General features: G+C 44.2%; 1 protein-coding gene across 10 annotated transcripts in view; it reads left to right on the forward strand.

The window, feature by feature from the left end:
• Positions 1-23,664, forward strand: part of dmd (dystrophin) — a 1,939,431-nt gene that overhangs the window by 1,544,681 nt on the left and 371,086 nt on the right. For all 10 annotated transcript variants that reach the window (XM_059968142.1, XM_059968139.1, XM_059968147.1 and 7 more), the window contains one exon: positions 4,575-4,692. In XM_059968142.1, the coding sequence (XP_059824125.1) occupies positions 4,575-4,692 (118 nt within the window). The remainder of the gene's footprint in view (positions 1-4,574; positions 4,693-23,664) is intronic.

Raw genomic sequence — 23,664 nt, forward strand, 5'->3', positions numbered from 1 at the left:
GTTAACTTTTGCTTGCTCCATCTTAAAAAATAATCACAGTAAACTGATTAAATCCCACCGACAGCTCTCCATCAATTCAGTATACATTTCGCATTGATGAACTTGTGTTTTTGTTTATTTTTTTTAACAATGATTTGTCCTGCTTATACATACCATCAAATAAAATTCAGAATAGCAGGTTCAAGGTTCATGACATTTCAAATCAAAATGAATAATTGAATTTAGCTATGGTTAAAAGGCTGTAGGCAAAACATGCTTGAAGCAATAGAGTAAGTTAGGTTGCATTTTATTGAGCTGCGTTTTGTAATTTTGCTTTGTGTGTTGGGAGGACATTCCACAATTGAAGGAAAATCTTCATGGAAACTTAGTGATGATGCATTTAAACAGTAAAAGGAAACGTGCTGTGAGAATGTAGCGAAATGCTAACTTGTTGTGTCTTAGCTGTAATTAAGATTCCAGTAAAATAGTGGCCACTCCAGGCCCAATCAAAGGTGATTTGTTTGTCTTGCATATCTTTTTATAATGACAAGTCACTGCTGGATACCAAGAACATCAAGTACTTCAGGACTATCCTATAGGCAAGTTGCTCGATAGTGATGGAGGTGGACTTACTGCGCACTGTTGTTCCGTTGTCACCTGAACTTGTTGTGTACCATTGTGCTGCGACAGTGCATGGAGTGGGTGATTGGGATTGCAAGACCCTGTTGGACATCGGTAATATAATATACTGCAACTCCTGTTCACTGGTGAGAGTGGTGGTGGGGATGCACTGCATTGCTTCTGTTGTAGTGAGGACTAGGCCCAATCAAGGGGCTCACCTTTTGCAGCTGTCCAGGAGAGAACTTGCTGAGGTGGTGTGGGATGCCCTCTGTTGGGGACATTGGAAGCTGCACTGCGTTGGGGTCTGGCCCTTCCCATCAGTGCTGCCCTCCAGTATTTGCTCAATGCTGCTCTCCAGTGTCGCTCAGTGGAAGAACAAGCTGGACTCAGACTGCAGTCATGCTACTCAGGGACTTGGGCTATTTTTGTTTCTTTATGAATGCATATTTTTTCTGAAATTATAACCATATGCGCTACTTCTGCTGTGTGCTGTTGGTGATGTATGTTGCACCTTGGCTCCAGAGGAATGGTATTTCTTTTGCTATATTGTTTGTATATGTATGTCTGACTGATAAGTAAACTTGAATTAGAACTTGGGTTATTTCTAATGTTTGGTCACCATGTAGGTGGAGAAAAGGGGTAGCAGAAATTCAAATGCAGACAATTCAGCTCCAAGTCATTTCAGGAATTGACCTGGTTTGACATTTGCAATTAAAGCTAACTTGTCGTAGTATTGCCTTGTCTGTCTAGAAATATTAAAGTAAACATTATTGTTGCTCGTGACAGAGGAAGTGCCCTCAGCTAACCATCTGCTGAAGAGGCTGGTGTTCGAATGCGATGGATACAAAGCTCCAGTCTAAAAATTGTCGTTAAGAGGCACTATACCATATGTGAAAAATGTATGCCTAATGCTTAATTTATGAATGATAATGATTTGGGAAAAATGCCACCTGATTTCAGTTTTGGGCAATAAATCACTGCCCATTGACATGGAGGAACAAGGACAGCAGTCTCAATGGAAGCAGTGAGAAAATAATAATTGTGAATAAAAAAATTGACATTTCCTGCATCATTAAACATCTGCCATTGGAAAACTATGTCTGAGATCAGATCATTTATACATCCCCCAATGACAGAACAAATTGATAGGCTTGTATATCTCCTTCTTTATTTAATACTTTCCTCTCCAATGTTTTTCTGTCATACTTTCTCTGCAGCTATTAACTTGACAACACTGAGGCTTGCACGCGTCAGTGCTTCAGAGCAGGCTTGAATGTTGGGTGTCATTGGGGTGCCGCAATGCTGAGCAGAATGCAGAATTACTTACTCCACTGCTACAGAAATCCTTTCATAACTCAGCCCTATGCCAGCTCCTGCTGACCACATCTTACATCTTGCCACAATGGAACTAGAATCAAGCAAATCTGTTCGGGAGTATAAGAGATGTAGGAGTGCAGTTATTTAGGAACTCAGAGGGCAAAATGGTCACATGAGATATCCTTGGCAGATAAGGTAAATGAGAATCCTGAAAGATTCTTTAGATATATTAAGAGCAAAAGGAAGAGAAAGGACTCTTTGAGGATCTGTGTGATTGCCTCTGAGTAGATGAGATCGTAATTAAATACCTACTCATTTATGTTTACTGTGGAGAGGGTCTCGGAAGCTTGGGATTTAGAGAAGAAGACAGTAATGTCCTGAAATATATTGACATTATCAAAGACATGTTGGCAGTCTTGAAACACATAAGGTTGGATACCCCAAGATAATGAAGAGGGCAAGCAAAGAAATAGTAAGACCTGCCTGGTAGAGATGTTTGCAACTTTGCTTCCTTTGTTGAGTTACAAAAAGTCTGGAGCATTGCTAATATGCCTCTATTTCAGTAGGGCTGCAAGCACAGGCCATGGCACTGCAAGCCAGTGAGCTTAACATCAATGGTGGGAACGTTACTGGAAGGAATTCTGAGAGATGTGGTCCTTCTGCATTTGGAAAACTGTTCAGGGATAATCCATAGGCTGTGTGCATGGGAAATCATGTCTCAAGAATTTGACTGGGTTTTTTTTTGAAGAGGTGACCAAGAGGACTGAAGATGATAGAATGGTAGGCATTATCTGCATTGACTTAAGATCCCACATGGTAGGCTTATCTGGAGGTCTAAATTATATGGGATCTGGGGTGAACTAGCCAAATGGATACAAAATTGGCTTGGTAGGAGGAATCAGAGAGTGTTAATGCCAAGGGTGGTTTTTCAGATTGGAGGCTTGTGAATAGCGGGGCGCCGCAAGAAAATGGTGCTGGGTCCCCAGTGGTTTGTCATATGCATTAACAATTTAGCTGACATGTAGATGGCATATTTAGTAAGTTGCAGATGATAACAAAATCGGTGATATGGTAGAGGGAAATTAGTTGTCCAAGGTTACAAAAGAAAGCGCAGTTGATCAACTGTGAAAGTGGGCTAAGGAACAGCTGATGGAACTTAACTCAGATACGTTTTGGAAGTTAAAGAAGGACAGGAACTACACAGTGAATGGCAGGAGAACAGAGAGTTCCCTAAAAGTGGCAACACAGATAGGGTGGTGAAAAAGCATATGGCATGCTTGAATTCATTAGTTGAATACAAGAATTGGGACATTTTGTTCCAGCCGTACAAGATGTTGGTGAGACTCATTGCAGCTCTGGTTGCTGTACTGTTGTCATTAAGCTGCAGGTGGGTGCTGGAAATGTACAGAAGGACAGTTCCAAGACTGCAAGACTTGGGTTGTGATGAGAGACTGGATAGGCTGCAGTGAACGAGGCTGACAGCTGACTTTAAGTGGTATAGAAAATCAGGAGGAACATAGATAAGGTAGATTCTTATGGTCTTCAAGCTAGGATAGCAGAAGCTAAAACTAGAGGGCCTAGGCTTCAGGTGAGAAGGGAAAATTTTAAAGGGTAGTTGAGAGGTAAGTTTTTCCGCACAGAGGATTGTGGTGGATTTATGGAGCAGACTTTCAGAGGAAGTGGTAGGAGCAGGAGCAATTACAGCTTTTTAGGGAAAAAAACACTTCGGACATGGATAGGAAAGCTTTAGAGAAAGGGTTCCCAACCCTTGAACTCCTCAGTTAATGGTAGGGATCTTTGGCAAAAAGAAGTTTGGGAACTCCTGGTATAGAGGGATATGGGTCAAATGCAGGCAAATCCGATGAGCTCAGGCAAGCACATTAGTTGGCATGGACATGCTAAGCCAGAAGTCCTGTTTGTGTGCTGTATATCTCTTTGACAATGTTATTAATCCAGTTTGCAAGTCTATGATTGGCTGGCAGAATCACTGTGTTAATCATCATAGTCCCTCTGGCTGTCTGTGTAAATCAAAAAAGATCCACTGTCATTGTGTAAAGTGGCCCAGAATTGTCGCCCAGACTTTTCCCTCAATTAATTGCACTGAACAGGGTAACTTGGATGTTTATTTCCTCCTTGTTTTGGTAGTTTTATCTGGGTGAAGATTATTCAACTCAGCAGTAAATGTGACGTGTATAAAGTAATCCATTGCTTCTCACTGCATGGTAACATGAAAACCGCCATGTATGTCTTTTCCTTTAATTGGTGATTATTTACTTATGGATATAGATAAAAAAATATTTGCCAGTAACCATGAGATTGAGGATCAACACATGCTATTAATTAAAATTTATAGGTAACATTAAGAATAAGTAAAATTTATGGGTTACATTAAGAATAGTTACTGGAGGGCAGCAGCCATGGACACACGTGTACAATCCTCATGACATTTTCAAAATTGCTATTGAATCATTTTTACAGGCCCTCAAGTGGATTTGTAAACCTTTCATGTTTATGCTTATTAATTTTATTCACATTAGCAGTGACAAGTCAGTCACACCATATCTGGAAACCAATCTTTTTGCCTTCATCAAAGACTGTAAGATTCCCGCCTTGTGAAAAATTTTCCTTGTCATCAGCTGTTGTCCTTCCTTCTCTAGGCCACTCTGCAAGACTTGGATCAAAAGCGCCCTCAGCTGGATGAGCTTATCACTGCAGCACAGAACCTGAAGAACAAGACAACCAACCAGGAGGCTCGAGCAATCATTACAGATCGTAGTAAGTACTGGGGAGCTGGATAGCCACATTCTGTAGCTCTTCGCATTCGTATCCTGTATTGGAATAGCTTAGTTTAAAATGTAATTACTTCATTGGATAATTTGGTGAATAAGAGACTTGATTGATTCTGATTTGTATCTTGCTAAAGTCTGACATTAGAAATCTATTTTTTGAATGGATAAGGAACCCAGCAGCATTGCAGCCACAAAGTCGTGACTGAAGAAACAAGAGGATTACCCACAAGTTCCCAAATGGCTCTATTGAGTGGCAGAAACACTGAAAGAAATTTTCCAGGTTCATTGACCAGATTGAACTCAGCTAGAAGGACAGGAGGGTCTCCAAATGACTTTGGCAAGGTGCTAAACGGAGTTAGGCCAGAGCCCCTACAACTGAATACCTTTCCTATGGGTTGCCTGATGTTAGGCAAACTTGTCAATGGTAAAATAGGGTGGTGACATAGTTTATCATATTGTGGCGACCCACTTCCTAGCGCACTCGAACTGGCTCACAAATAGCCAGCGCGCCGGCATAAAGGCCAGTCCCAAAAGGGTGCCAGGTCTGCTTCACTAACAAAGGGAAAAGCTCATGCAGGACTGTGAATACGTGCCCCCTACAGCATCTGCGCCCGGGGAGGGCAGGGTCAGGGAGGCTTTAAAGCGAAGCCGCAAAGTTCGAATAAAATCTTCTTTAACTGCAGTTTACTGACTCCGTGTCGTTATTTCAGCGCTGCGTGTAGCACACCACTACAATATCACCTAAATGCTGTTGGAGGAAGGTGCTGGACGGAATCTTTGGTCTTGTCAAAGTTTAATTGGCGCAGTTTGTAAATTGGAATCTTTGGTTCACTGTGTGATGTGTTTCTGGTCCCTTGTTACTACTTTGTTTAATTGCTATTTTGTGCAATTTTGATTGGGGTAGATTGGCTCTGCAGACTGCAGTCAATAAACAACACAGCACTAAATTGAATGGAATGGAACGGAACTAAACTGTGATTTGTTATTTTTTATATTCTGTGTTTTTCACTTGTTATTTGCTGTTTGTGCGATTTGTTTGCACATAGTGAGCAAATTCCATAGTGTTTCATTGTTTGGTGGCTGTCTGTGGGAAGATGTATCTCCAGGTTATTTACTGCATACATACTTTGCTAATAAATGTACTTTGAATCTCTTAATCTGTAAATAATAATGAATGGGTTGTAGGCAAGATCTTAGGCTTGACGTTATGCCTCATGCCTGCTGTTACCCAACAAGCAAAGCCAGCAATAAACCTTACCTACTAGTCCCAATACCTTACTTCATCAACTGGTCCCAACATTAACATCCATCGACTATTCCTGGCACCAGAACTTGCCAACTATTCCCAGTGTCGAAACCTAAACAGCCCTCATGCTGTGTGCTGTCTTTACGACAGTTATTTAGTTTATAATATTTTCGCTTAGTAATTCATTCAATAGTATTTTCTAGTTAGAATTAGAAGTGTTTAAAGTATATTCATTGCATGTAAAATATATCGGCATGCGATGACGTCACATCCGGTTTCGCCGCGTCTTGTGGGAAAACACCGGTTTGAAATTAGCGCGAGGGTGGGGGCTTTCCACGAGGCTCACCTGAGCACAAGCAGTTTTGCAGGCATGAGAAATCACAGTGAGAGCAACGCTGTAAGTTAATAGATAATCGATATATTGAACTAAGATGTTAATGCTGATCCTGTTAGAGGTAACGTCGGTAGATAATGTTTATGCTTTCGTTAGTTAAAGAGTCGCGGATAGTTTGCATGGAAGTGTATTTAAAGTAGTCAATGGAGCAGGTAAACTCTCCCTGTATACTGCACCTTAGTGTAATGTAGTTATAGTCACCTTTGCAAGTATTTACACTTGAAATGTGATATTAAGGAAGGAACAAATACTGTATCAATCTTGTATTGTTTTATCAACAGTTTTCACCATATGTTAATGTGAAGAGTGAACAGTAAATGGTTAATCTTACTGCGATCTAGTTCTTATTAACTGTGGTTTATCCGGACGTTAAATTCGGCGTTTCGTTACACCCGAAGGAGAACGTGACAGTGAAAAAGCGGCATTATCAGGTGTTTCAAGTGCTGCAATGTCAGCTCAATCCAGCATCAAGTCGACGCCGCCCAGCGACAAGGGCAGTAAACCGACATCAAGTAAGCCCACCCAGGCGTTATCAGGTGTTCCAAGTGCTGCAATGTCAGCTCGATCCGGGATCAAGTCGATGGCGCCCAGCGACAAGGGCAGTAGAACGACATCAAGTAAGTCCACACAGGCAAGAGCCAAGGCAGAAGCCGCCAAGGTGCGACTGCATTACGCCAAACAAGAGGCAGTTTTGAAAATGAAACTGGCCACCAAAGAAGCCGAAAGGGCCGCCAGACAAAGAGAAGAGGCTGCCAGAGAAGCCGAAATCCAGAAAGAAAGGGCCGCCAAAGAAGCCGAAATCCAGAAAGAAAGGGCTGCCAGAGAAGCCGAAATCCAGAAAGAAGAGGCTGCCAGACAAAGAGAAGAGGCTGCCAGACAAAGAGAACAGGCCGCCAGAGAAGCCGAAACCCAGTTGGAAATGACAAAAATATCGACAGAGTTGCATGTGCTGCAGCTAGAAGGAGAAGGAGAAGCTGCCAGGGTGGAAGCAGAGTACATAGAAGAAGCTGAAGGGTCGCGTGATCTGACCGAAACAAGCTCTGCTTTGGAAAGGACCAGACTGGAACGCACGAGCGACTATGTACAATATCAAGCAGACAGGCAGGCTCGTCTCCCCTCTCCATACCTATTCGATAACTTCCCCAGCTACGAGGAAGAGAATTTACCCTCGCGGCCCCGCGATGAAGTCAAGAATGAAAGAGCTGACAACCGATATACTTTGACACCAAAGTTACAAAGTTCGATGCGAAGAGACGCGGAGGTTGAATCCAGGATGGCAAATTCCATGAGAAACGTGCGTTCTCAGTCATATGGGCGCCAACGCACTTCTCCAGCCCGCATGCCGCTTGCAGCCGATCCCACGCTGCAGTATTTAGCACGACGGGATCTCGTCACTTCGGGACTGTACCAGTTTGACGATAAACCCGAAAATTACCGTGCTTGGCTCTCCACATTCACCAACGTGATTGACGGGGTCCAGCTCAGTGCAACCCAAAGGTTGGACCTTATGGCGAAATGGCTGGGGAAAGAATCACGCGACCAGGTGAGACGCATGCGTTCAGTGTACATCAACAAACCTGAGCTAGCCTTAAGCGAAGCGTGGGAGAGACTTTGGGAGAGATATGGGGCCTCCGACATTATTGAAGCGGCGCTATATCGACGTCTGGAAAACTTTCCTAAGGTGTCAGCCAAAGATCACTTTAAGTTAAGAGAATTCGGAGATTTACTCATGGAGATCCGAGGCGCCAAAGAAGATGGCTATTCAGCTGGTTTAGTATTCCTAGATACTCCATCCGGGATTAGACCAATTGTGGACAAACTTCCATTTGGGCTGCAGGACAAGTGGCTGACTGTTGCCTCAGAGTACAAGGAAGACCACGATGGTCGATTTCCTCCCTTTGAGCTCCTCACTAGGTTTGTGTGCAAGGAGGCGAAGAGGCGAAACGACCCTAGCCTTGTAGGTCCAGGAAGCAGTTCGATTTACACCAAGCCAGGCAGATCCGTTTCGAATGTTTTCAACATTGATAAACCCGTGTCAGTGCTCAAGACCGAAGCCCTTACGACTAACAACGACCCTGGCAAGTATTGTCCATTGCATAACAAACCTCACCCCCTGAAAGCATGCAGAATGTTTAGGGAAAAAACCCTTGAAGAGAGGACGGCTCTTCTCAAGGAGAAAAGAATATGTTTTAGATGCTGTTCCTCAACCTCTCACCTCGCCAGAGAGTGTACGATCGCCGTGAAGTGTCCGGAATGTGGCAGCCCAGATCACGTCGAGGCCATGCATCCCGACCTGTCACCGCAAACCGAGAGCGCTCCTTCTCCCCCACAACAGGACGGCGGGGAGGGAGAGGCTCACTCTAGGTCAACAGCTGTCAGCACGAACTGTACAGAAGTTTGCGGTCAAGCTCAGTCGAGTCGTTCTTGTTCCAAGATCTGCCTCACTAAGGTGTACCCTAAAGGAGCCAAAGACAAGGCCATCAAAGCCTATGTGATTCTGGACGATCAGAGCAATCGTTCACTAGTCAGTCCAGAGTTCTTTAAATTGTTCAACATTGAGAGTGAGCGGTTCCCATACTACCTCAAAACTTGCTCAGGCAACATGAAAACCCAAGGGAGGAAGGCAGAAGGCATCCAGATCGAGTCCCTGGATGGTAAAGTCGTCATCTGTCTCCCTCCGCTCTTAGAGTGCAACGAAATCATGAATAACCGCGCTGAAATCCCGACACCAAGTGCGGTGCTACACCAGCCGCATCTCCACCACATCGCCAAACACATCCCAGAACTGGATCCGAAAGCGAAAATACTCCTGCTATTAGGAAGAGATGTTATCCAGGTACACAAGGTTAGGCAGCAGGTCAATGGACCACTCGACTCCCCCTTCGCGCAACGCCTGGATCTGGGCTGGGTGGTGATAGGAGAGGTGTGTCTCGGTGACGTACACAAACCGACGGTCGACACACTCAAGACCAATGTGCTAGAGAGTGGCCGCCATTCGATTTTTCAACCCTGCACAAGTTCCATGTATATCAAGGAAGCACAACAAGGCGTTAACAAGCGCGAGGCAAGCGACGAGTCGCTGGGCCAGTCAGTCTTCGCTCAAACGAAGTATGACAATAAACTTGCTCCATCAGCTCAAGACGTCTTCTTCTTAAAAATGATGGACACCAAAGTCTTCAGGGATGAAGCAAATAATTGGGTCGCCCCACTACCCTTCAGAGAACCACGCCAGCGGTTGCCAAATAACAGAGAGCAGGCGGTCAAGCGGTTCACGTCCTTACAAAAAACCCTGAACCGGAAACCCGAGATGCAACAGCAATATATAGCATTTATGGGAAAGATCTTCGCTAACGGACATGCCGAAGTAGCACCACCACTGCCGGAAGGCGGGGAGTGCTGGTACCTCCCAACATTTGGAGTTTACCACCCACAAAAACCCAATCAGATCAGGGTGGTCTTCGACTCCAGTGCCCAGTGTTCCGGCGTCTCCCTAAATGACGTGCTTCTCACAGGCCCCGACCTTAACAATACCCTACTCGGGGTCCTGCTGCGCTTCCGGAAGGAGAAGGTCGCAATCTTAGCGGACATCCAGCAGATGTTCCATTGCTTCTTGGTACAGGAGGACTATCGCGATTTCCTCCGTTTCTTATGGTATAAGGACAACGACATCAACAAAGAAGTTATCGAGTACCGGATGAAAGTCCACGTTTTCGGCAATAGCCCGTCACCTGCCGTGGCCATCTATGGGCTGCGAAGAGCCATCAGAGAGGGTGCACAGGAGCACGGTGACGACACCGTTAAGTTTGTAGAAAGGCACTTCTACGTTGACGATGGTTTGATATCACTACGGACAGAAGAGGAAGCAATCGATCTGCTCCGACGTACACAAGCCTCACTCGCGGAGTCAAACCTCCGCTTGCATAAGTTTGCATCAAACCGGCAGGCAGTAATGGAGGCCTTTCCACACGATGACTGTGCTCCAGCAATCAAAGACCTAGATTTAGATGGAGAAACCATACCTACACAAAGGAGCTTGGGTCTTCTCTGGGAGATAACGACCGACTCATTCACATTCTCTGTGCCGACCGTGATCAAACCATTTACCCGTCGTGGAGTCCTCTCCACCGTCAACAGTATTTTCGATCCCTTGGGCCTACTGGCACCAGTTACGATTCAAGGAAGAGCCCTTCTCAGAGAACTTACGTCTGAGCCCTCTGACTGGGATACTCTTCTGCCTGAAGACAAGCGCAGCAAGTGGGAGGCTTGGAGAGATTCACTCCCGGATTTAAAACAGCTTCATATCCAACGCAGGTACACTGTGACCTCACCCACCGAGGCAGCGCTCACAGAATTGTGTGTTTTTTCGGATGCGTCCACCAAGGCCATCGGCGCTGTGGCTTACTTGAAAGTAGTCGGAAAGGATGGCCAAGTCGAAGTGGGATTTGTAACGGGTAAGGCGAAGCTCACTCCTCCGTCGGAGCCGACGATTCCAAGGCTCGAACTGTGCGCAGCCGTCCTGGCTGTGGAAATGGCAGATCTTATCCAGGACGAGCTGGACCTACGGTTCGACGATATCAAGTTCTACACGGACAGTAAAGTCGTGCTTGGTTATATTTACAACGAATCGAAACGCTTCTACGTGTACGTTCATAATAGAGTTCAACGCATCCGCCTGTCATCAACGCCCGAACAATGGCATTATGTACGTACCGAGGATAACCCTGCAGACCATGCATCAAGATCCTTACCTGCATCCCGTCTGGCTCAGACAACCTGGCTTACCGGACCCCCCTTTCTTCATCAGCCACCATTGGAAAAGACTCAAACGAACGAGATATTTGAACTGATCGAACCCGAGAGAGACTCAGAAATTCGGCCGCAAATACAAACAGGAGCCACCAACCTCACGGAATCGATACGTACCAACGAACGGTTTCGGCGGTTCTCCACTTTGAATTCTTTAATGAGAGGACTTGCGTTCCTCATTCATATGGCCAGATCACACAAACATTCATCCCGAAACAGTAAATGTAGGGGATGGCACAAATGTACTTTGCCTCGCACCGCGGACGAATTAGCCCAGGCAAAGGATGTCATCTTCAAAGCAACGCAAAGAGTGGCTTTTGCAAGGGAGTTTTCAGCTCTCCAAGTCAACAAACCAATACCAAAGGACAGCCCTTTGAGGAAGTTCAGCCCGATCCTGAAGAACGATATCATCTGCATTGGAGGCCGGTTAATACACTGCCAGTTTCCGGCCGCAGAAAAGAGTCCAGTACTCCTGCCCAAAGGCAGCCATGTATCCTTACTGCTCGCCCGCCATTACCATGAACAGGTAAAGCACCAGGGCCGCCACCTTACCGAAGGAGCAATAAGAGCAGCGGGACTGTGGATCTTGGGAGGTAAATCACTGATCAATTCGGTACTTCATAAATGTGTAACCTGCAGGAAACTACGAGGCAGAGTAGAAGTTCAACGCATGGCGGACCTCCCACCTGAGCGCCTCGAAGCCTGCCCTCCCTTTACAAACGTAGGGCTCGATGTATTCGGCCCCTGGTCTATCACTACAAGACGCACCAGAGGAGGACAAGCAGAGAGCAAGCGGTGGGCCATCATGTTTAGCTGCATGAGTTCAAGAGCGGTACACATTGAGGTCATCGAATCTTTGGATACCTCCAGCTGCATCAATGCTCTCAGGCGATTCTTTGCGATAAGAGGCCCTGCAAAACAGTTAAGATCTGATCGCGGAACGAACTTTGTAGGAGCATCAAAGGAGCTGGGGATGGACAGAGCAGTGCAAAGGTACCTCAGTCAACAGGGATGCGACTGGGAGTTCAACACACCACACGCCTCCCACATGGGAGGCGCATGGGAGCGGATGATTGGGATCGCCAGAAGAATTCTGGATTCAATGTTTCTGCAGCAACGCACCCGATTGACCCACGAGGTACTGTGCACCCTAATGGCAGAGGTCACAGCCATTATGAACTCACGACCACTCCTGCCTGTGTCCTCTGACCCAGAAAACCCCTTCATCCTTTCGCCATCAATGCTCCTTACACAGAAGGCAGGGGCACCTCCTCCACCAGGAGACTTTTCAGACAGGGATCTGTACACAAAGCAATGGAGACAAGTCCAGGCTCTGGCGAATCAGTTCTGGTCCCGCTGGAGACAGGAATATCTACCCTCGTTGCAACAGAGACGAAAGTGGACAGAACCCCGCAGGAATCTTCAAGTCGGAGACCTAGTCCTGCTCAGGGACAAGCAGATCACCCGCAACAGCTGGCCAATGGCCAGAATCACTGCTACATTCCCTAGCGAGGATGGACATGTCAGGAAGATCGAATTGAAGACTACCGACCAAGGCGATGTGAAAATTTACCAAAGGCCAGTTACAGAAGTTATTCTACTTCTACCCAATGACTGATTAAGAGACTAAGTTTGTACTCTGCTCATTGTGACCTTACGAAGGTCAAGCGGGGAGTGTGCTGTCTTTACGACAGTTATTTAGTTTATAATATTTTCGCTTAGTAATTCATTCAATAGTATTTTCTAGTTAGAATTAGAAGTGTTTAAAGTATATTCATTGCATGTAAAATATATCGGCATGCGATGACGTCACATCCGGTTTCGCCGCGTCTTGTGGGAAAACACCGGTTTGAAATTAGCGCGAGGGTGGGGGCTTTCCACGAGGCTCACCTGAGCACAAGCAGTTTTGCAGGCATGAGAAATCACAGTGAGAGCAACGCTGTAAGTTAATAGATAATCGATATATTGAACTAAGATGTTAATGCTGATCCTGTTAGAGGTAACGTCGGTAGATAATGTTTATGCTTTCGTTAGTTAAAGAGTCGCGGATAGTTTGCATGGAAGTGTATTTAAAGTAGTCAATGGAGCAGGTAAACTCTCCCTGTATACTGCACCTTAGTGTAATGTAGTTATAGTCACCTTTGCAAGTATTTACACTTGAAATGTGATATTAAGGAAGGAACAAATACTGTATCAATCTTGTATTGTTTTATCAACAGTTTTCACCATATGTTAATGTGAAGAGTGAACAGTAAATGGTTAATCTTACTGCGATCTAGTTCTTATTAACTGTGGTTTATCCGGACGTTAAATTCGGCGTTTCGTTACACCCGAAGGAGAACGTGACATGCTGTGTCTTGTTCTTCAGCAGCTGGACCCAAGGCAGAAGCCCACAAATCATTCCTGTTGCTGTGCCTCATCACCAATCCCAGTAGCAAATTTTACTGTCCAGTCACAGCACCAATAACCTGTCAACTATTCCCAGCACGATGCCCCACGATGAGTCTAGGCACCCCCTCAGTCAGTTCCTTATGAACTTAACCCAATAATGTTTCAGTAACCAGTTCATTTGCTGTATGTCCATATTCTTTTCTGACCTCACTCTCCAACAAGATCTTTGGGAGTGGAGTAGTCTGGGAGAATCATTTTTTTCAAAGTGTTTGGATGGCTTTGTGTTTGTGAGGATGTGGTCTTGGTGCCTTGTGAGGTTGACAATGCAGTCTGTCAGGATGCAAGATTAGAATGTGTGAGAGGATGGAATGAACGATGAGTACCCAGTCTGTTTCATAACTTTATAAGTTTTACAATATAGATGATTAATGGTTTACAAATACAATACAAATACTTTATTGTCAGCAAACAATTGATACTAGAGCGTACAATCATCACAGTAATATTTGTTTCTGCGCTTTGCGCTCCCTTATGTACAAATTGAAGTAAATATAATTAAAAAATTAAATTATAAATCATAATTAGAAAATAGAAAAGGGAAAGTACGGTAGTGCAAGTCAGGTCCGGATATTTGGAAGGTACGGCCCAGATCCGGGTCAGGATCCATTCAGCAGTCTTATCACAGTTGGAAAGAAGCTGTTCCCAAATCTGGCGGTACAAATCTTCATGCTCCTGAACCTTCTCCCAGAGGGACAAAAAGTGTGTTGGCTGGGTGGGTTGTGTCCTTTATTATCCTGGCAGCACTGCTCTGACAGTGTGCGATGTAAAGTGAGTCCAAGGATGGAAGATTAGTTTGTGTGATGTGCTGGGCTATGTTCACGATCTTCTGCAGCTTCTTCCGGTGTTGGACAGGACAACTTCCATACCAGATTGTGATGCACCCGAGAAGAATGCTTTCTACGGTGCACCTATAAAAATTAGAGAGGGTTTTAGGGGACGGACCAAATTTCTTCAGCTTTCTCAGGAAGTAAAGGTGCTGGTGGGCCTTCATGGCAGTGGACTCTGCTTGGTTAGACCAAGTCAGGTCATTTGTGCTATTCACCCCAAGGAACTTAAAGCTTTTGACCTGTTCCACCTGCGCACCACCGATGTAGATGGGGTCGTGCAGTCCGCTACTCCTTCCGAAGTCAACAACCAATTCCTTCATTTTGCTGACGTTGAGGGATAGGTTATTGTCTTCACACCATGCCACCAGGTTCTTAATTTCCTCTCTGTACTCAGACTCATCATTACCCAAGATATGGCCTACAGTTGTGGTGTCATCAGCAAACTTATATATTGAGTTCGATGGAAACTTGGCTACACAATCATGGGTGTACAGTGAGTACAGCAGGGGGCTGAGTACACAGCCTTGTGGGGCACCGGTGCTCAGAGTGATTGTAGAGGAGAGCTTGTCCTCTATCTTTACTGCCTGGGTCTTGTCCGTGAGGAAGTTGTAGATCCAGCTGCAGATCTGAGTGCTAAGACCCAGGTTCTGGAGCTTAGGAATCAGTTTATTTGGAATGATGGTATTAAAGACAGAGCTGTAGTCGATGAAAAGGAGCCTTACATCTGTGTCTTTATTCTCCAGGTGTTCTAAGGAGGAATGTAGTGCCAGAGAGATGGCATCTGCCGTTGACCTGTTGCTCCGGTAGGTGAATTGCAAAGCGTCGAGGTTGACCGGTAGGTTATGGTTGGTGTATGCCATAACCAATCACTCGAAGCACTTCATAGCAATTGATGTCAGAGCCACAGGTCGGTAGTCATTCAGGCATGCCACCTTGCTTTTCTTTGGCACCGGGATTATCATTGCCTTCTTAAAACATGAGGGGATCTTAGACTGAAGCAGGGAGCAGTTGAAGACGTCAACGAACACTCCAGCTAGCTCACTTGCACAGGCCCGGAGAACCCGTCCCGGGACGCCATCTGGGCCCATCGCCTTCCTTGGATTTATCTTCAGGAAGGCTCTTCTAACGCCTTCCTCGGTGACGATGAATCTCGATGCCACCAGGTCCGGTTCATCCGGAGGGGGCAGGACACTCCTCTTCTGTTCGAATCTTGCGTAGAATACGCTAAGTTCGTCAGGAAGAGAAGCGCTACAGTTATTGATATTCCCAACCTTTTCTTTGCACCCAGTGATCTCATTTAGACCCTGCCATAGTCTACTGGCATCCCTCTGGATAGCCTGGGCTGCCAACTTGGCTTGCTACTGCCTCTTGGCTCCCTTAATGCCTTTCCGGATTTCATGCCTGGATTCCATGTAGCGACTGGTATCCCCGGACCTAAAAGCCGCAGCTCTAGCCTTCAAACGGGACTGGACCTCATAATTCATCTGAGGCTTCCGGTTAGGGAATACCTGGATCGTCGTGCGAGACACACAGTCCTCTGTGCATTTCCAGATAAAGTCCATGACAGCTGAGGTATACTCATCGAGGTAAGCTGCTGAGCCCTTGAATACTAACCAGTCCACCAATTCAAAGCTGTCACAGAGGACCTCATCCGTTTCCTCTGTCCAACACAACACCACTTTTGACACTGTGACCTCCCGCTTCAGTTTCTGTTTGTAAGCCGGGAGGAGGAGTATGGCCTGATGGCCCGATTTTCTGAAGTGAGGTCGTTGGATGGAACGGTAGGTATAACGTTCTCCTTTGGGTGTAACGAACGCCGAATTAAACGTCGAGATAAACCACAGTCAATGAAACCAGTTTTCAGTAAGATTAACCATTTACTGTTCACTCTTCACATTAACATATGGTGAAAACTGTTGATAAAACAATACAAGATTGATACAGTATTTGTTCCTTTCTTAATATCACATTTCAATTGTAAATACTTGTAAAGGTGACTATAACTACATTACACTAAGGTGCAGTATACAGGGAGAGTTTACCTGCTCCATTGACTACTTTAAATACACTTCAATGCAAACTATCCGCAACTCTTTAACTAACGAAAGCATAAACATTATCGACCGTCGTTACTTTTAACAGGACCGGCATTAACATCTTAGTTCAATATATCGATTATCTATTAACTTACAGCGTTGCTCTCACTGTGATTTCTCATGCCTGCAAAACAACTTCTGCTCAGGTGTGCCTCGTGGTAAGCCCCCACCCTCGCGTTAATTTCAAACCGGTATTTTCCCACAAGACGCGGCGAAACCGGATGTGACGTCATCGCATGTCGATATATTTTACATGCAATGAATATATTTTAAACACTTCTAATTCTACCTAGAAAATACTAACAAATGAATTACTAAGCGAAAATATTATAAACTAAATAACTATCGTAAGGACAGCACAGTAGGCATCTTTGACTGCTGTGTAGCGGTGGTCAAGTATATTCGGGCCTCTAGTGGAGCAGGAGACATGTTGGTATAACTTTGGCAGCGCTTTTCTGAGGTTGGCCTGGTTAAAGTCCCAGGCTGTAATGAGCAAAGCCTCCGGATACTGGGTCTCAAGTTCACTGATGTTGGCGTACAGTGTATTCACAGCACACTCCACGTCCGCCTGGGGGGGAATGTAGACCGCTGTCAGTATGACCGAGGTGAATTCCTATGGCAGATAATAGGGACGACACTTTACTGACAGGTGTTCCAGGTCCGGACTGCAGGAGCTTGTCAATGCCACTGTGTCCGAGCACCACGCAGTGTTGATCAGTAGACAGACTCCACCTCCCTTCGTCTTGCCTGAAGACGCCGTGCGGTCCATCCGATGGATCGAAAATCCCTCTGGTCAGATGGCACAGTCGGGGGTGGCAGGGGAGATCTAGGTCTCTGTGAAACAGAATACACAGCAGTTCTGCATCTCCCTGCAGTAGGTGAGTCTCCCTTTCATATCATCCACCTTGTTCTCTATGGCTTGCACATTAGCTCGTAGGATGGTAGGCAGGGGGATCCTAAAGCCCCTCTGCTTCAATCTGACCAGCAGCCCAGCTCTTTTCCCACGCTTCCTCAGTAATTTGTGCACCTCTCCAGATTTCCATCGATGCAGTGTGTTGTTGGCTGCTCTTTGAGGTTGGTGGATGCGTCCCGCGGGGATCGACTGGCGGGTCGTGTCGTCGGGCGCTCCAGGTTGGGCCAAGTGACGGGGGAGGCTCCGCTGCCACTTCCAACTGTCGGGGCCCCGGGCTGTCGATCGGGTCAGGCCCTGAAGCCCAAATATGATGATTCACATATTTATTGATTAGTTTCTTTAGAAAATCATTGAATTCCAGGGCTTGGAGCCTCTGCTTGATTGAACCTTTTTCAGTAGCTTGTCTGATATTGGCAAAATTGGTATAAAAACTCACAAAAATATAAGTGGAGATATTGTTCAGTTTACTGATATTCTAAGTAAACTGATCTGGGAAACAGGCCTTGCCCACAAAATAGACTACAACCGAGGGTGGGGGGGGGGGGGGGAGGAGTATGTCCTTCCCTCCTCTTTGTACTGGATGTTTCTTCTCTAGTGCAGCATTCACAAGTCCTAGATCCTGTGTCAACCCCTATTGTGCCATTCTTTGTCGTTTCGTACATTAGAAAGTGATAGATAAGTAGGCTTTACAAAATGGGCTTGCATTTACCAGAGCTCACCACTCGTATCGATCCATCAATTGTATGCAGTTGGCAAGACAGCCTTGTGCTGTGTACTTAATTCACTGCCTAGCCTGTCCTCACCAGCCTGTCGACTGGGCACAGCAACAGAGGATTTTAGGACTTTTGAGTATCTTGAAGATGTAGAAAAACGGGCTATAAATCCAACTGTGATGTGATGCAGTTTAGTTCTTCAGCTAACAACAATGTAGCCTTCAGCAGCACCTGAATCAGAGGGTCATTGAGACATCTAAGGCAGCTGGCCCTGTATGATTGGTCCTTCCCAGTTTGGATGAAACTTTATTTGGCACATTGGTTTAAATATTCTTATTTTGAACAACTGGCTGTATCAGAAGGGTATTTTTTTAAAATTCTTTTCAATTATGCCATTCTCTTGCTTCTGTTCTCTTCGCCCTGAGCACAGGTTGTACTCATGTGTACATCTCTTAGCTCCTGCACGTACATATGAAATCTTTGCAAAGAGAAACATCCTAATTCCTCAACTTTTGAATTGTTAACACACACAAAATGGTGGAGGAACTCAGCAGGTCAGAGAGCATCTATCGCAACCAGTAAAGGGTCAACGTTTCAGGATGAGATCCATCATCAGGACTGGAAAAGGAGGAGTAAGGACCCAGACTAAGAAGGTTGGGAGAGGGGATGGAGTACAAGCTGGAAGATGATAGGTGAAGCCAGGTGGGTGGGGAAGGGGGCGATGAAATGAGTAGCATGGAGGTGATAGGTAGAAAAGGTAAAGGGCTGAAGAAGAAGGAATCTGATAGGAGAGGAGAGTTAAACATGGTAGAAAAGAAAGGAGGAGCAGCACCAAAGGGAGTTGATAGAAAGTTTGAGGAGAAGACAAGGCTTAAGAGGGATGCCAGAATGGAGAATTGAAAATAAGAGAAGGGGAGGAGGGAGAAATTACCAAAAGTCAGATAGATCAATGTTCATGCAAATGGGTTGAAGAGTCACTCAAATGGAATATGAGGTGTTGCTACTTGAACATGAGAGTAACATTTTTGTGGCAGTAGAGGAGGCCATGGACTGATATGTCAGAATAGGAATGGGAGTGGAATTAAAATGGTGGCCACTGAGAAATCCTCTCTATAGCAGATGGAGCAAAGGTGCTCAACAGCGCAGTCCTCCTTTCTATGTTGGGTCTCACCAATGTAGAGGAGTCTGAACCGGGAACACCGGATATAGTAGATGACCCTGATAGACTTCCAGGTGGTGTCCTTAATTTGGGGCCCTTAATGGTGGTGAGGGAAAAGATGAACAGACAGGATTAGCACTGTTCCACTTGCAGGGATAAGTGCCAGTAGGGAGATCTGTGAGGAGAAACAAATGGACAAAGCAATCGGGGAGAGAGCGATCCTGCGAAAAGCAGAGAGTGGGAAGGGGGAGGTAAAGATGTGTTTGGTGGTAGAATTGAACTGTTAACTTTTGCACCATATGGAACAGCAGCAATAGTCCCACTAACTGGTTCTCCAGGAAAGATCATTCTGCTTGTGTGTCAGGACAAGTTGAAAGTACATTTGTTATCAAAGTATAAATACGTTGTGGACCCTTGAGATTCGTCTCCTTTCAAGCAGCCACAAATCAAAGAAAATCAAAAGAACCCATTAAAGAAAGAAGACCATCAAGCACCCAGTGTGCAGAGAGAAAAATAACAAACTGTGTGAACAATGCAAGCAAGCAAATAGCATTCAAAACTGAAGTTTTACGAAAGACACGAAGCCAGGCATCACAGCAGCTGGAGCAGGCCACAGCCTCAGTTCAGCACAGAGCTGGGTCCTGGTGAGCCCACAGTAAGAGTATTCTGTACAGTTTGTTGTCTCCTTATTTTAAAAAAGGTTATACTAGCCTTGGAAACAGTGCAAAAGAGATTCAGTTGGCAAATTCCTGTCATGAGAGGCCTGGCCTATCATGAGCAGCTCAAGAAATTACACTGATGTTCATTGGAGTTTAGACGAATGAGGGGTGCTTTTTTTAAGTACGCAACATGCTTCTAGGCCATGACATTGTTGACGTCGATAGCAGAACAATCGTGAACAAGGGGACATAGCATAAAGTCAAAGAAGAGGTAATTTAAAAGGCATGAATTTCTCACAAAAGATGATGAATCTCTGGAACTTTCTACACCAGTGTGGTTTACCCCTCTTTGCTTCTGTAAACTCCTGAATCTGATAACTATTTACAATCACTCATTTTGATTATTTGATCATCCCTGAATGTAATCACTCCACCACTAATATCCATCCTTTGCAAAGACCCTAACTTCTCAAATTTCCTCTAAATCTTCTTGCATCTTTACCCTCTTTACACTGTAAAATGTTCTGAAAGTCAAACCAAAATGTTTGACCTAACTATCTTGGTTATCTGCCTTTATATCTCCTTGCATGATTCAATGTCAAATTTAGTATGACAGTACGCCTGTGAATGACTATGGGATACTTTGCAGTGGTAAAGGTGCTGTAAAGAATTCAAGGCTTTATTAATGTTACAGTAGTGCAGCTTAAAACTCAAATGGCAGATTATACATGTGGATAGGTAGAGGATACAGTAAATTAACTTTCAGTGAGTCAAGCTGTTGAGAACACACTCAGGGAGACATTTAACCCACTGTAATTACTCTAGGAGAAATATTATTCAGGTAACGAGATGAGCACTTCAACTACGTTCATCTTTATTACGGTTGCAAAAATGTTTCTTTATTTATATTTATAATGAGATTTGGGTCAGGCCAATACAGAAAATTAAAAACATAGTAAAGTATTTACCAAACCTGTGCTTGCATAAAAGTGCCCTTTGTTATATGTGAAGGAAAATTTAGGCTGCTGGTATATCAAAAGCTTTGTGAAAGCACAAAAAATTTAACCAAAGTAAAAGATTATGATTGATTGAAAACTGCAATAGGAACAAAGTGCTGGAAAGACCTGGTATAAAGAGGCAGTTGCTGCAGGGAGTGAGACAAAGAGTTAGATGGTTAACCCTTTGTCAGAATATTTTTAATCCTGTTTGCTTTGCTACAAGATTCATTGTTCTTTGCTGAGTTTTATGGATTCTCCACATGATCTGAATGTTGGTCTTCCACTTCTTGCCAAGGTGTGGTTGTTTAACATGCATCCTTGAAAGGATGTACAAGGTACCAGCTCACTGCCAATCTTTATTTGTTTCTTTAAGCACCCAGCCTGTAAATCTGTGCGAACATGCAGCAGACGGTTTTACAGTGTGGCTCTTATGTTATCTGCATGTTAATTGCCACCACTGAGAACTGTGCTGAAACACAATGGCCAAACAGCTTGCTGTGGAAGACAAGCCAGCTCTTGGAAGTTTAATTCTGCACAGATGTAGTTGAAACCCAGTAATGTCAGTCTCCACTTGTATCAGCTATTCCTAAATATCTGGGATCTAACCCAGTCCCTGTGCAGTCAGAATCACTGAATTGAATCTAGCTGTTCTACTAAGAAATTGGAAATTAAAGGCCATTTACATTTACATCCTCATTTGTATAGCTGAGTAATTTTAACTGTAAATGATTTGATTGATCCAATGTTTTCCATGTTTTCCCCAAGAGTTTTATTTCATGTATGCTGCCTTCAATTTCTTTTGGAGTGACATTGCTACACAAACTGCAGTTCCAAAGCTCAGTGAAATAGATGCAGTAGTGGTCCAAAATTTCTCATTTCTGTTTCTTCCAAAAATGTTATATTTTTGACAAAGTGATTTAATCTGAAGAATCTACTTTGAGCAAAGTGTGTTGATGTTTAGTTCAGGTAGAGTCAATGAGTCTTATCCATCTGTTTAAGGTGGAGATCTAAGAAGACACATAATGCAAACAAATGCAAAGTATTGAACAAAGAAATGACTCTTTAATACTTTACATTAAGTGTGATTGTATGCATTCTAATGCTGGAGAAATCGTCCCATTTCCAAGATCTGAAACCTCTTGAGTCATAGAGTCCATGGTGCCCCTGCTAACTATGGAGTCCTATCCACACTAATCCTGTACAGTTTCCTTTGATCCACAGCTCATTACGTCTTGATGATTTATCTGCTAATCCAGATGCTTCTGAAATGCTCTGAGTGCCAGCCTCCATGGCCTTCCCAAGCAGAAAGGTTCTGATGTCACCTACCATCTTGGTGAAAAAATATTGCTCAGATGTCCTCTCGACCTTTTATTCATCAGGTTAAACCCATGTCTTATGGTTTTAAACACCCCATTCTCCTCTGAGATGCCTCATTTTCAACAAAGACACATCCTAGTAGTATTTGAAACTAAATAGTATTTAGCAAGGCTCCACGCAGGAAGATTAGTGTTTTGTTACTTTCCAAAAATCATTGTTTCTCTTCACCTCCTCACCTGCACCAAGATATTAGAACATGGTGCCTTAGCCCAGCACCCAGTAAATGAATAACTGCAAATCATTCAAAGTGCAAAGTGTAAAGTTGGGTTTATTGTTTTATGCACAAGTACATGTTTGCACATGTACTTGTATGGCATTTCAGGCACAGAGCAAACACACACAGAATGCTCGAGGGAGCTTAGCATGTCGAGCAGCATCAATGGAGGGGATAAAGCAGTCAATGCTTCAGCCTGATGCCCTTCGTCAGGGCCTCATGAAGGGTCTCAGCCTGAAACATAGACTGGTTATTTCCCTCCATAGATGCTGCCTGACTTGTTCAAAGTTCAAAGTAAATTTGTTATCAAAGGACATATACAGTATGTTACCATATACTACAGTGAGATTCAGTTTCTGGAAGACATTTACAGGAACAAAAGAAATATAATAGAATTTATGAAAAAACTACACATAAATCGACAAAAACTGGCACACAGCCAATGAGCAAAAGGAAGAAAAGCTATGAAAATAAAAAAAATAATACTGAGAACATGAGTTGCAAAGAGTCCTTGAAAACGAGCCTTTGGGTTGCAGAATCAGTTGAGTGCAGTGGTGACTAAAGATATCCACACCAGTTCAGGAGCCTGAGTGTTGTAGATAAATAACTGTTTATGAACCTGGTGGTATGGGACCTAAGGTTTTTATACCTCCTCTCAGATGGTAGTATCATGAAGAGGAAGTGAGCTGGTTGGTAGGGATCTTTGATAATGGATTCTGCTTTCTTGTAGTGTTCCATATAAATATATTCAATGATTGAGAGGGTTTAGCGTGAGGAGGTTGAAGTTGTGTCCATGCTCATTATATCCTTTTGCATTCTTGGAAATTGTTGGTTCCATCCAAGGCCATGGTGAAATCAATTGTTATACTCTCCACTGTGCATCTATAGAAGTGCGTTTAAGTGTTTGGTGATATGCCAAATCTCTTCAAACATCGAAGAAATTAGAGCCACTAAGTTCCTCCATTATTTTGTGTGTTTAGCATCATATAAGCAGCATTTATAAGAAAACATAAAGAACATAAATTATTCATAATTCTTTACTTCTTTACTAGAATTATGAATAACACTTAGAACAAAATAAAAACGAAGTCCTCTTCAATGCTGA

Source organism: Hypanus sabinus, chromosome 4 (assembly GCF_030144855.1).
Source record: "Hypanus sabinus isolate sHypSab1 chromosome 4, sHypSab1.hap1, whole genome shotgun sequence".
Taxonomy (NCBI): Eukaryota; Metazoa; Chordata; class Chondrichthyes; order Myliobatiformes; family Dasyatidae; genus Hypanus; species Hypanus sabinus.